The following is a 14,695-nucleotide window of genomic DNA, read 5'->3' on the forward strand; positions in this document are numbered from 1 at the left end:
AAGTTGGACTAAAATAAAACAGTACCCATTTTATTTACTGACAGTTGTACAGTGTGGTTTGGACTCGCCGGGGCTGTTTGTTTGCTCGTCTTGCTGGTGGTGACTCGTGTTGCAGCATTCGCTTCTGGTGGGTTGGTTGGGGGCCTGACAAGACCTCCCTGTCATCTCAGGTTCTCTCCCTGGGACCTCTTGCTTATCTCTCCCTGAGGGCAACCAGATGTTTTGGTGTCTCACAGAATCATGGAATTAACAGGCTTTCTTAGGCTTGGGCCACGGCTGGTGCCCAGCTTTGATTCCCTCACCTTCCATTGGTTAAAGCCAAACACAGGCTTAGCACAGATTCAGGGAAGGGGCTGCTCTCGGGGGGAGCTGCTCCTGGATGCAGCTGGCCGGGGGCCATGGTGCGGGGCTGCTCTAGGTGGGGGGGGGGGAGCTGCTCCTGGCTGTTCCAGGTGTGGCTGGCCGGGGCCATGGTGCGGAGGCTGCTCTAGGTGCGGGGGGTGGAGGGCTGTTCCAGGTGCGGCTGGCCGGGGCCATGGTGCGGGGCTGCTCTAGGTGTGGGGGGGGTGGGGGGAGCTGCTCCTGGTACAGCTGGCTGGGGCCATGGTGCGGGGGCTGCTCTAGGTTGGGGGGGGTGGGGGGGCTGTTCCAGGTGTAGCTGGCCGGGGCCATGGTGCGGAGAGCTACTCTAGGTCGTGGGGTGGAAGGGGCTGTTCCAGGTGCGGCTGGCCGGGGCCATGGTGCGGAGGCTGCTCTAGGTGTGGGGGGTGGGGTGGGGAGGGCTGTTCTAGGTGCAGCTGGCCGGGGCCAGGGTGCGGGGGCTGCTCTAGGTAGGGGCAGTGGGGTGAGGGGGGCTGTTCCAGATGCAGCTGGCCGGGGCCAGGGTGCAGCAGCAGCCCCAACATGCTGTAGCGCCTCCTGTTCTTAAACACCCGTCCTGAGCCCTCCAGCTCTTGCCCCAGTTTTCTGCTTCTCTTCGTTGCATGATTTCTTGAGGAGGAAATAATCTCTGCTCCACTTCCTGTCACTTCATCTTCTTCCTGTCGCTCCCATTTGGCTCCTGCCCCTTCATGGGGACTGTGTCATGGGCTCTGCTGACGTCCGGCTTGCCCAGTCCAGTACTCGTTTCCCTCTGTCGGCCTATGACGGGTCAGCACCACTTATGCGGGGCGCTTCCTTACTTCAGCCTCAGGGTGTCGCCCTCCCGATTTCTCCCACCTCCATGCTTGTCCTCCTGGGTCTCATCTGTTGGTGGTACCTCCTCCACGTCTTCCTCCACTTGACCGCTCACCTTCGTTTCAGACCTGTAGGGCCCCTTCTCTCCTGTGTGTACGTGTTCCCAGGTGACCTTATGCAGTAGGGGAGTTACAGTACATCTACACAGTAATTATTCTTTTTTTTTTTTTTTTTTAAAGATTTTATGTATTTATTTGACAGAGATAGAGACAGCCAGCGAGAGAGGGAACACAAGCAGGGGGAGCGGGAGAGGAAGAAGCAGGCTCATAGCGGAAGAGCCTGATACACAGTAATTATTCTTGACTGTATCTTTGGCCCTGACCTCTGCAGACTCCAAAGGCTTGCGTGATACAGCTGTGGTGACGTCTAAGACGTATTTCAAGTTTAACATAGCTAAAACAGAACTAGATTTTCTTTCTCAGATATCCTCCTTTCTTTCCCTGATCCTTCCCCGTTTCAGTAAATGATATCCTCATCTGTAGCATTGTCCCCACAGAACTCCATCACTGGTTATGCTGGGTTCCTGCCCTTCCCTCGACCTCTACATTCAGTTGTTGGCAAGTTCCGTCTGCTCTTTGTCTGAAATAGTCCAAAAGTGCCCATCTTTCTCCATCGCTGCCGTGAGTGGTCGGGCAGAGGCTCCAGGTGTCACACGGCAGGAAATCGGCATGGCTTCTGAGATGGCTGCCTTTCCTCTACTGCCCTGGGCTTGTCACTCTTCTCCCAGTGGCCAGGCCGGTGTTCTGAAAATATGAATTCGATTCTGTTACTGCCCTGCTTTTCACAGCCTCTCATCCCAAATATCCCACACTCTTCCCTCTCTCTCTCACAGCTCCTTCTGACCTGGCCTGCCTTCCCTCTTGGCTTAGTCTGTGCCAGCCACACCTCTTTCCCATCTGAACGCTCGGCATATTTGCTCTTCCTAGAATGTTCTTCCCGCTGGTTCTCTTGCAGCTAACCCCTTCCTAATGAGAACTCAGTTTACACATCACCTCCTTGAAGAAATCTTCCTTGAGCATCCTGGCATAATTACACCTTACTTTAAATTCTTTGTACGAGCCTATACTGCCATCTGATCCTTGTCTCGTGTGCCGTCTGTGGAATGTGAGCTCTGTGCAAGTAGGGATCTCACTTGACGTGTTCATTGCTGTGCTACTTGTGCTCAGAAAGCGCTCGGGGCATTGAAGAGCTGCAGTAAAGAGCTGTTGAGCGACTGTGAGCAAATACTCTTGGAACCAAATGTAACTATCTTCATAAAAAGTTGAGTTTCTTAGGGGCGCCTGGGTGGTTCAGTCAGTTGGGTGTCCGACTCTGATCTCAGCTCAGGTCATGATCTCAGGGTCATGGGATTGAGCCCCACGTCGGGCTCTGAGCTCAGCAGGGTGTTGTTTTGAGGGTTCTCTCTCTCCACCTCCCTCTGCCCATCCCCTCCACACGTGCTTGTGCTTTCTCTCGTGCTCTCTCTCTACAATAAATAAATTAGATCTTTTTTAAAAAGTTTAGTTTCTTACAAAAGTGTGTAGTTAAAACAGAAACCTTGATAAATTAAGGAAAAAATGTGCAGAAATGAAAACCTTTCATCTGCAATTTATAGTTGGCTATTAGAAACATTTTGATGGATCCTTTTCTGAGCTCTTTATGTTACAGATGTGTTCATTTATACACTTTCAAATAATTAAATACCCGTGCACGTGTGCAGACACACACACACACACACACACACACACACCCCTTTCTGTCCTATGGCCTTTGGCTATCATTTTGTAAGCATTTCATTTGAAAACAGACTAAAATTATTTTGTAATATGTTAGCTTATAAACATACCTTAATTTTATGTATTATGGCTTTATTATTTATTTACAACAGTTTTTTGTAGTCTCTCGCCATCCATTGGCCAAGCATTTTTATTTCTATAAAATATATTTTATGGACGTAATTACTGTGTGTGAATGTATATATTTATAAGCCTGGTTGTCAGGACACCCTGTCCTGGTGAACATTTTAAACAGTGTAATCAAGGATTAGTTCAATGAACTTTGGTGAATAGACAACAAAATGTTACACAGCCATTACAGTTCTATAACATAAGAATATTGTAAGATGTTTACAACATATGAAAAAGTATTTTTTATAAGGAGTATTTTTACAAATGCTTTACAAAGTATTTTTTACAAATATATTTTTTACATTATTTTATGGAAAATAAGAAAAGCCGTAAAGATAAATACAGCCCGAAGTTAACACTCTGGTTGGTAAGATGAGAATGATTTCTATTATCAAGCTCAATTTCTACAGTAAACCAATATAATGAGAAAATTGACATAAAATTTTTGCTACAATGAATTTCTTGTATAATTTTATTTATTTTTTTTTTAAGATTTTATTTATTTATTTATTTGACAGAGATAGAGACAGCCAGCGAGAGAGGGAACACAAGCAGGGGGAGTGGGAGAGGAAGAAGCAGGCTCATAGCGGAGGAGCCTGATGTAGGGCTCGATCCCGGAATGCCAGGATCATGCCCTGAGCCGAGGGCAGACGCTTAACCGCTGTGCCACCCAGGCGCCCCATCTTGTATAATTTTATTGATTCTGCTCTGATTATTTTCTTACTAATATAGGTTGCTTATCTGTTTTGTCTGCCATGGGTTGGTTAGGGATGTGCCCTGCTTGGAAGAGCTTAAATGTACTGTACTAGGTTGCTATAAATGTGTTTTTTTCTGTTATTTAAGGGCAGAGAATAAACCAGTTTCTGTACTCAGTTCTTCATTGGGTATTGAGCTGTGATGAGCAGATTTTTAAATCCTTTCTTCATAAGTAAAACAAAGACCCTGACTTTCCATGTTGTGCATATTCTCTCAGCTCTCCCGAACTAAGAGAACTTATTGGGGTAGTTGCTATTGTTACTGTACTGTGTGAAGAACCACTTTTGCCTGACTGTGTTTTGAAGCCCACGTCTAGCTCTTTGAAAAGGAAAGTGGCTGTGTGTTTTATTGCTCTTTCAGTGACAGTGTGTTTTGGGGCATGCCTATGTGGACTTGGCATCCTCAGCATTGCTGCGTCCCCTGCATCCCTCTCCTGCCTCCCCCTGCCTGGCAGCCTTGCATCCCATCTCCCCCTGCAACAGTAAGTGTAAGCCTGATTGGTTTGCATGGCGTTTTTAAATGCTCTGTGTCTTCCCCTGGTTTAGAGCACCACGAGGCTGGACAGCGACAAGGTGTTGTCTGCCTCCAGCACGGCGGAGCGCGGGATGGTGAAGCCAATGATCAGAGTAGAACAGCAGCAGGATTACCGCAGGCAAGAAAACAGGTAGGAAGTAGTTCTTTTCTTAATATGAAAGAAGTGGAAGTATTCCTAGAAAGGGCTTGGGGTAAAGATTATTGAATCTACTGAGGTTTGGCTCACATTTTTAGAATGTTATTTTCTTTTCATGTTACTGAACTGAAGAGAAAGCTTCGTGAGCAGTGGTACCCCTTACCCCTGGGCCATGGTGTCGTCTGTCTGGGTGAAAAGGGAGGCACTTTGAGTTAAAAATGTTTCTGTTTTAAATGTGCTATTCTGTAAAACATGGAGAAAGGAAGCTTTTCTAGGATGTTAATATTTGATAATTTTTATATTTAGACAGTCTAATCATTTCACCCATCCATATACAAAACCCTTACATGTGTAAACACACAAAGCCAAACATGACTTCAGGTGGAGTTTTTAGGATTTATTGTGTGCCGTGTTAGTGCATCTTATGTTCTGCTGAGATGCCTAGGGGTGACTATCTGTTTCTCCTGCCATTGTTCTTGCCTAGTGTTTTTGAACAGAGAACTTCTGCATTTTGTTATTTCCTTTTCTTAACGATTTTTAAGTATATCTTACCTTAATTAGAATCCTACTTCCTTGTGACTTTTAACATTGTTTAAATGTTGAAAAGTGATGTCAGTGCCTCACACACTGAAACAACGGGTGGTGAGTCCCAAGTGCTGATGAGCTTCCGCTGCAGCGTGATGTGGCTGGAGGGCTTGTCCCGCAGGGTTCTAAGCACATACAGACGGCAGTCGGGAGGGAGCTCGTGAGTGCCGGATCACGTACTCTCCGTGAGCAGCAGTGGAACTGGGAGTGTCCATCTTTTGGTGCTATTCAGGTTTCTGATGAAGCCGTCCTAACTGTTCTCCCTCAGATCTGGTAACTGAGGCGGGTGACTGGTGACAGGCAGCTGATGTAGTTTTTAATTTTCCATCTTCCAGTAGAGGGCGCTGTGTGTTATAAGTTTTTAATATCATTTATCACAGTAATTCAGTTTGTAGATTGATATGGGAATCTCGGGTTTTTCCCTTGTTTTTATCCTGCATTTTGGTTATTATCAAGATTTTTGTCGGCTATGTGAATTTTTTTAGAGGTAATAAGTCTACTTTCTGTGTCTGTCCTTGTTTTTGGTGGTATATTCTAGATTAAGATACTCCAGATGGTGAACTAGTATCGTAAAGAGTGCCTCTGTTTATCTATAAGGTGATCGAGAGGAGTGTATCATAGTTCTTAGCCCATAAATATTTGAATGAGTGAATAAATCAAATGTGTGAGAGGAAAGAGCGATTAGGATAACTCTTTTAGGGTGTGCAGAATTAAGTGTGTGTGTGTGTAAGTAAATATAGTAGATTAGCACAGTGTGAGATAGACATCTGATGGTTCACTGTACGTTAGAACTGATTTTATCCTGTGAGCAAAGATTTTACCAAAGCTTTTATTGGAATTACAGGTGTGTACTACTTTGTTGATATTACAGCAGTGATGGAAAAAGATGGTTCTTCTGTTTTTGGTCTTTGTTTTTCGCATACACAGTGTGGGTATAAGCGATGCTTCATTTAATCGGTTTAGTCATAAAATCTAAGTTGTTTTAATAGGTATGTTTAAAATGCTGATTTCAGTCAAGGAAAAATCTTTTTGAATAGTGAAGTGCCTTATCATTGACACTTTTAAAAATTTTTTTGGTGAGATTTTAAATTCCTTCTTTTTACTAGATTTGTCAAATTGATGAAACAATTGGTAAGGTTCATCCAGTTTGTTGTATAGATAGTAAATTGAAAATAACTGCTTATCTGCAATTGTAGATGTCTATAAATATAGCAGTTAAAGAGAGACATGTTAACATAAATTGGACATTTAAATTCTGTTGTTTATAAGAGCTTTTTTATACCCGAATTGTTGAGTTAAATCCAAGTTATTCAATCACAGACAGGATAAGAAACTTCAAAACATATAATTTGATGGAAAGACTTTTCTTTTTCTTCTAGTGATTATAACAGTTTGAGGTTAACTTGCTGTGTTTCTCGTTGCAGCTCCTTAAGCCCCCGGGGGAGGTGGGCGGGGGCGGGACGGGCACATCCGCCACTGGGGACGAGGGGCTTCAGTCTGTGGCCCTCACAGGCTCCTCTCCCTCATCTCCTTTCTCAAAGTTGTCACAGGAGCCAGTATATTGAATGAACAGTCAGTAGCAGTGACTGCAGACGCTGAAGTCGGGCAGGTGCGTCACCGTGTGTCCAGTGTTGCTAGACTTCGGTGTTGCTGCGGAAAACAACTGTCCTTTAAGTCACCAGCAAATTTATAAGCACCAGTATTGCAGTTGACTCTCCCTCCCACCGGATGGGAAGCTCTGTTTTGAGTACTGGCCTCAGTTTTGTCTGAGCCGATATCTGTGTCAGTCGTTGCTTTCATCCCCGGGTAGCTCATTGTAGCCCCACTCTTCACTTCCACTTACGTTTGTGCGAAGGTACAATACATGTTCCTTTGCCTTTGCTGTCAATTTTAATTTTCTTAATCTATTCGAAGACAGATTTTTGGAAAATTTTTCTTGGTCATCTGTTAAAGCTGAACTAAAGTGGTAAAGATTTAAAGTCTTCAGGAATCTAATCACTTGCTAGTTTGTTAGGGGTGGGGGGGCTACTTACAAATGCTATACAGAAAACATAGCTAGTTGCCTACTAGCTTAGAGTAATGATTACGTTGCTTGAGATTCTAATCACATGTCTGCATGAAAGAGCAGTTAAACTGAACACCATCCATCGAGAGCGGTATAAACCTAAGGTAAGGAGATCTAAATTGGATTTGTAATTATTTTACACATTTTAGAAATTCTGTGCTTACTAATGGCTTTCAGATGTTTTTTTGACCACAGTGCACAACACAGAATGCTGTTGTACGTTGTGCCCCAGTGGAGACATACCTACGTGTGTGTACATTAATAACCGAAGGAAGAATTTCACAGAACAGTGAACCTTCCGTCCTCCCAGTGGGGGCGGGGTGGTCCGCTATTTGGAGAACTCCTTTATAGAAATAGAAATGTACCTAGCCTTTGAAGTTCTTTGATCCAGAATACCTGGAAATACATAAACATGAGTACGGTGCTAATTCTTCGAAGTGTTCCAAATCCTGGCTGCTCCTGGTTTACATTGCTTGGCGTGCCCGGGTTTGTAGTGCCTGGCTAAGTGATGAAAGGTGTTTGGAGTTGATGTTGGCTTCAGGAAAAAGCTGTGAGTAGGCTGTCGTCTTTTGAAGGCGTGCTTCCCTGTGAGCGTCGAGAAATGCTAATACGGAGTGACTGAAGGGGTCTGCGGGGTCATCTCTGAGCTTTATCAGAAGCCGAGGCAGTTGTCTGGCTCTTGGGGACTTGTTTTTCATGTGCAGAAGCTCAGGTGCGGGCTCACAGTGGTTTCGTTTTTCTCATGTCTCCTGGCAGTGGCTTTTCATTGTGACTCGAGCCATTGCCGTAGCAGGTGCGTGACAGCCTGGTCGCCCTACTCCGCACGAAATCTTCATGAATAATAGAGAATTGTGGTCAGATCAGTTCTCATGATGGAAGCAGATACTTCAAGGAACTGACCTCCGTGAGGAGTAGGGATATGATCACTCCCAGTATGCTCATCTGAATATTTGAATGGTTTCCATGTGAACACGAGTCATTGGGCTGTGTATTATTTGTAAGAACTGTATGAAGACTGTAATAATAGTTGCTGAAATAGGCATAGGTTGTTAGTGATGTTATGAGCCACATGACCTGATTTTAAGAGATGGGCACTTTCTTCTTTCAGAACTCAGGATGCCTCTGGGCCTGAACTGATACTGCCTGCAAGCATTGAATTCAGGGAAAGTTGTGAGTAATTTCAGATTCCATTGTTAGTGAATTATTTCTTGTTCCATTTTCCTCCATCTGATTTTCATGGGTTTTTTTTTTGTTCTTTTTTTTCTTTTTCTTTTTGAAATCTTTTCACAGCTGAAGATTCATTTTTATCTGCCATTATAAATTATACTAATAGCTCTACCGTCCATTTTAAGTTGTCACCTACATATGTATTATATATGGCATGTCGGTATGTATTGTCCAGCCAGTACAGACCTGATGTCAGTCCTACAGAGCGTACTCACAAAGTGATTGCACTAGTCAACAAGATGGTGAGCATGATGGAGGGGGTGATTCAGGTAAGCCTCAGCCCGCAGAGCCAGTTCAGTAAGTGTGCCTCTTGTTTTACACCAGCGAAGCCACTGGCTTTCATGTTCCCGACCCGTCACATGTGTGACTTTACCTCCAGAGTCTTTTCTGAATGCAAGTTCTGTAAATAGTGTGGACAATTGCGTAGCTTTAAAAGTTGAAAAGAAATGTAAACTTGTTTTCTGTTTCTTCCTACAAATGTTAGAATAAGGGAAGGTAATCTGTATGTGGGAACATAAGGATCACGGTAAAGACCCTTAAAATGCAGTAGTTGTGAGAACGTATTGAGACTTGTGGATTTTTTTAGAATTAAAAAAAATAATTTGTTGAGGTGAATTTCACATTAATGTAAAAGTAACCATTTTAAAGTGGCTCATTCAGTAGCATTTCATACATTCACAGTGTTGTGCAGCAACCACTTTTGTGGTTCCAGAACATTCCCACCACTCCAAAGTAAAGCCCTGTGCCCATGAAGCAGTTTGTCCTCAAACCCCTCCACCAGTCCCTGGCAACTGCCTTCTTAGAATCTTCTCATGGTTGGGAAGGGTTTGCTCTTTCCTAGTGAGTGTATGATGTTGGTAGTAATTATGTGGGTTTTTTGATAGCACTCATCTAGGTGCGATGGACATCACGACATTTCTCGATGATGAAATGTTCAAAATCTTTCATAAAACTGTGTTGAAAGCTTAAGGAAGTAAGGGTATTCTCTTTGTAGTATGGTTTGTTTCAAGTATTCTTCATCTCTAGTTAAAAATGGCATAGCACTTTTCCAAACTCACGGATAATTTGAAGATTTAATCTTAAGTCCTTAAAAGTAAATGTAAAGATTTTTTTTTAAGTTTTTCTAAACCACTTATCAGTGGTGTTATTCAGCCACGAAATATAAAACTCTAGTTATGTATCATGAAGCAACATGATTAGATGGTTTGGTGGTTTTCCTCCTCTGAGGATAGTTTAAGCAGACTAATCTATTGATTCCTTCAGAATTGTTCTAAAAGGCCAAATTTTTCAAGAACTGTTTCTTTTATGTTTGAGGGGTTAGCCTATGACTCTAATGGGCTTACGGTTCTTTGACCCAAGTGAGGAAACAGCTAAAAAGGGTTGTCGTTTTATTTGGATCCCATTCTGTGTTCCTCTTTTACTAATGTATAAAGAAACCTAGATTTCCTTTCAGCTCAGAGCCATTGTCTGTCTTCCCTCATGTTGTTTCAAATTGTGAAACTCCTGTCATCAGACTACTGTCGATAGACTTTCTGATTGAATTTGAACTACTCAGTGAGATCATCATTATCAGAACAGGTCTTTAAAACTACAGATTTAGGGTTAGTAGGTGATTGGAGGAATCCTGAAGTTTCAGGAAAGAACTATAGAAATGAATAAATGCTTTAATTTGTAAAAACCTGCTTTCAAAAACCAATTTACTCTGTTTTAGTATAGTTATGTTTTTTATATATTTTAAAATTTTTTAATTTTATTTTTATTGTTTCTGTTGGTCTTTTCTGTCTCTTTCATCCTATTAAACCAGGGGATGGACACTCATCTTACATACCCCTAAGTAGTCAGACACACGATATCGTTAAAAGATGTCAAGAAGTCCTTCATTTATAAATCTTTTAAAGAGATGAGTGTATTCCTGTGTTAATTGTCACATTTCTGTATATAAATTCTGGGAATTCCCTCCCTTACTGCGCCAGTGTTAAGAACATAGAACTAATCCTTTATGTCCTGTACTTCCAAAGCTGCTTCAGAGCCAGGAGTGAATGTGTAATTTGGGAATAACATAACTAAATGTCGTACCTTCATGTCGTACCTTCATGTTAGTGTTTTGATTTTTTTAAACTATCATGATTGTTTACAAGTTTCTTTCTCTCGTTCTGCTTGATTTCCCTTCGTCTGTTTTTCTCCAGGAAGTAGACCAGGTTGATCAGGTAGGACGTGCTGCTGGGAACTGGTCCTGGCTCTGTCGGCTTAGCTGAGTTTCTCGCGCTGCTTCCATGTCAAACACAATACTCCAGCAACCGGACTGGACGGTTCATAACACTCATTCAGCAACTGAAACATGCAGTACTAAATCCTTTTTTGACTGTGCAACCTTTATCAGCATTTCATAATTTCTGCTTAATGCACTTGAGTGTGGATATGAAATGACAGAAGTTCTGTTTCTCCTCTTTCTTGTTTATCCTTGGTTCCTATTCTTTGGATCTCATCTGAAGCTGCCTGGCCTGCACATGTGGTCGGGAGATGATGTGATAGATCAGTACTCGATACCCAGTTGCTCAGCGTCCGAGCTGGTGACTGCGTGTATCAGGGTGGCTGTGGGTAACCATGGATAGACGCGCGTGTACTGCGCAGATTACCAGATAACGCACCATCTCCAATTGGGTGTTGTAGGGTTTGATCTCTGTTTCCGGCCCTGCTTCCACACATGATAGCTAACTGGATCCATGTGTGTGCCCATGAACCCTAAGAAGACGTTTCAGTTCCATTGCTGTGAACGTATCCAAATTCCTTTGCAAGTATCTGGTATCTGTGGTAAATACTTTGGTGACAGTGGGAAGTACTGGTCTATCTCCAGCAGCTTTTCAGGAGCATTCCTTTTTTTTTTTCATTCTTTTTGTTTGTCTTGGGGTTGCTTATGGGGTTGTGTTCTGCCTACAGAAACAGAAGAATATTGCAGGGGCACTTGCCTTCTGGATGGCCAATGCATCTGAGCTCCTCAACTTCATTAAACAGGACCGAGATCTTAGTCGAATCACATTGGATGCCCAAGACGTTTTAGCACACTTGGTTCAAATGGCATTTAAGTAAGGAGCACGTTTTTGGAGATTACACTATTCTGTAGAGTTTTTTTAAAGGTTTTTACTTACCCTAATTGAAGACAAATAGCGAGAAGCATGAATAACTATATGCCAAATGTGTTGATTTAAGAAATTGAATTTATTGTGCTGTGTTTCAAGAATCCTGAGAGTAAAACTGTTGTATTGGAAATGGAAAATATTTCTAAACAGTATAAACTGTCCGCGTCTGATGTCATGTCTGACAGTAGCAGTGCCTCCTGCTGGGGTTATTAAAATTACCCACGTATTTTCAGATATCTGGTTCATTGTCTTCAATCAGAACTGAATAATTACATGCCAGCCTTTCTGGATGACCCTGAAGAGAACAGTCTACAAAGACCAAAAATAGGTTAGGATGCTCTTTTTCTTTTCCTCCCTCCCTCTCCTTCTCTCTCTCTCTCTCTGTCGGCTTTCCTTCTTCCCTCCTTCCTGTTTAACTTCATTTTGATAATGCATAAGAAGGAGGTATTTTCAAAGTAAATGAGATAACCTGTTGGATTTGGTATTCCTCAGTAAATCGTAACTACCATCTGTTTTAAGAACAGCTCTTGTTTTGGTGTGCGTGCTTTTTCGGGAAGTCTTGGGGTGCACTGCAGTGCGCGTAGTTAGCACCCGCGTGTGGTTTCAGACCTCACTGCCGTCCCCTGTCTGAAGAGACTAGTGTCTCAAAAGTGACTGAGGAGGCATTCTTATCGTAACTACCATTTTCCGAGTTCACCGTTTGCTCAGGACTCTTGCTTTCGTCCGTGTCCCCGCACAGATGATGTTTTGCACACGCTCACGGGAGCCATGTCTTTGCTGCGGCGCTGCAGAGTCAACGCCGCCCTGACCATCCAGCTCTTCTCCCAGCTCTTCCACTTCGTCAACATGTGGCTCTTCAACAGGCTGGTGACCGACCCCGAGTCAGGACTGTGCTCTCACTACTGGGGGGCGATCATCCGCCAGCAGCTGGGACACGTGGAAGCCTGGGCAGAAAAGCAGGGCTTGGAGCTGGCCGCCGACTGTCACCTCAGCCGGATAGTGCAGGTGGGCTGTCCTGGTTCTCACCTCCCTGCAGTTGGGGGACTTAATGTTGTCAGTGCCTCTCCTCTGGCAGGGGTCAGAACTTGGATTCAGCAAAACGGGTGTTTGATGGGCACAGGTAAAGCCGCAGTGGTGCGTTGGTTTGCTCGGTGCTTCAGCGACACACATGTCTCACAGTTCAGGAGGCCGGAAGTCCAGGGTCAGGTGTGGGCAGGGTGGTTCTCTGCCTTCGTGTCCAGCGGTGTTCTCCCTGTGGGCATGCGTATCTCCACACGTCCACTCTTTATACGCACACGTGTGACCTGCTGTCCTCACTTCCATCAAGACCCTTTCTCCAAGGCAGGTCGTGTTCTGAGGTACATGAGCTTAAGACTTCGTATATGAATTGTAGGGGACACAGTTCAGCCCGTAGCGGGTGGTGAGCAGTAGAGTAAGTGTCCTGAAAGGGTTCTTTGCGCTGATAGCAGTAGGTGTATTTGGGGAAGCTCTTTCGCATATGGAGCCAGGTGCCCACAAAGCCATAGCGGAGGCACAGAAGAGAAGGTGAAGGGTCTGAGCATAGCACTCGGCAGTCCTCACATCCTGAAGGACGACAGACGGAGACGGAGAAGGGGGCAGAGGAGCGCTGGACGGCCGTGTGCCGCAGCTCGGCCGGTTCTCAGGGCGTCCCGACGTAGCCCCCACAGCACACGGGGCTTTGCAGTCGAGGAGATGAGGGTCTGCAGCCTCAGAACCGAGGATGGGTTTCTTTTATTATTATTACAGTGTACAGTTTTGCATTTTTTCTCAATTTCTTAATCTCTTTTAAAGTAATTTAGTATAGGAAGAGGCTACTATCCTCCTCCTAGGATTGCATCAGCTGGCTATTAAAAAAAGTCATTACAATGAAACTTACTCAGATGCCAGTAATTGGTAGCCGGAATGGTTGTGATGTAAATGTTTACAGTTTCTAAGAGAATTTTTAAAAATGATTTATGAACATAAATAATTGAATCTCATTTCCATTTTTATATTTTAGTAAAATATAAATGTATATATTTTAGTAAAATTAAGAAATCATCTAAAAACCTAATTAAACAATGCTTTTTTAGTTCAATTCAATGTTAATGGAAGTGTTTCCCTAAAAAACATCCTGCATTTCAAAGTCAAATTAGCAAGTTATTGCAGTTTTAAATGTTACATAAAGGGGAATATTTATGAAATACTTTTGAATCATATCTCCTGTTAACTTATTCTTTTAAACAGGCAACCACTTTGCTTACAATGGATAAATACGCACCTGATGACATTCCGAATATAAACAGTACCTGCTTTAAGTTAAACTCACTGCAACTGCAAGCCTTGTTACAGAATTACCACTGTGCACCCGATGAGCCTTTTATCCCCACGGTGAGTGGCACCAGGTCAGCCACGCAGCGTGAGACACGTTTGCACAGGGGAGTTTGCCATTCAAAAAAATGGGGTGGGCGCATTTATAATTACTTTTATTTCTTTAATAAATAAGCTACTTAATCATCTCGTAAGATCATTTTTCTTGTTGATATTTGAGTTGGGGTTCAGTACAAGAAGTAGAAAATACACCAGCATTTTAAGAAAAAGGGATTTAATTCAGGGAATTAGGTTCTTGGAGTCACTAGAAGGACTGGAGGAGAGGAAGAGAATAAGTTGCCCTGGTTCCCAGGCTCACCACTGGGACCTGTGGCTCAGAGGCCCAAGAGCCATGGCCACAGGCATCCGTGTACCGTGAGGGGCGCGGAGTGCCCCCTCACATCCCCTGCACGTCCTCATGTGCCGCCGACAGCAAGCGGCGTGGCAAGGGGGCCTCCCCGACCTGTGCAGATGAATCGAGTTTTGACATCCATGCTTCTCAAGAGGAGGAGTGGAGGGTGAATGGCCTGGTCCACGGTGTGTGCTACAATTCCTGTGCCTAGGGTGAGGAAGGCTGCAAGGCTTGTCACCACGAATACAATCGCTCAAAGCAGGAGTCCCGACGAGGGAAGTGCATGAGGTGGATGGGTTGACCTCTGGTATTGACTTTATGCCAACAAAAGACGTGTACAGAGTAGTGGGATTGGAAATCCGCAAACGCCCACTGACAGCATATAGACGGTGCTGTCACCGTGGAAGGAGT

The 14,695-nt window shown here is 43.9% G+C and overlaps 1 protein-coding gene across 10 annotated transcripts in view; it reads left to right on the plus strand.

Annotated features, from left to right (window-relative positions):
- AFDN (afadin, adherens junction formation factor) overlaps positions 1–14,695 on the plus strand; it is a 101,096-nt gene that overhangs the window by 38,530 nt on the left and 47,871 nt on the right. For 5 of the 10 annotated variants that reach the window (XM_040628062.1, XM_040628056.1, XM_040628059.1 and 2 more), the window contains exons 11-18: positions 4,424–4,542; positions 8,307–8,368; positions 8,489–8,694; positions 10,612–10,632; positions 11,363–11,508; positions 11,796–11,890; positions 12,302–12,567; positions 13,810–13,953. In XM_040628062.1, coding sequence (XP_040483996.1) covers positions 4,424–4,542; positions 8,307–8,368; positions 8,489–8,694; positions 10,612–10,632; positions 11,363–11,508; positions 11,796–11,890; positions 12,302–12,567; positions 13,810–13,953 — 1,059 coding nt within the window. The remainder of the gene's footprint in view (positions 1–4,423; positions 4,543–8,306; positions 8,369–8,488; positions 8,695–10,611; positions 10,633–11,362; positions 11,509–11,795; positions 11,891–12,301; positions 12,568–13,809; positions 13,954–14,695) is intronic. The other 5 variants (XM_040628060.1, XM_040628061.1, XM_040628064.1 and 2 more) reach the window with 1 other exon arrangement.

The sequence above is a fragment of the Ursus maritimus genome, unplaced genomic scaffold, assembly GCF_017311325.1.
Source record: "Ursus maritimus isolate PB19 unplaced genomic scaffold, ASM1731132v1 scaffold_13, whole genome shotgun sequence".
Taxonomy (NCBI): domain Eukaryota; kingdom Metazoa; phylum Chordata; class Mammalia; order Carnivora; family Ursidae; genus Ursus; species Ursus maritimus.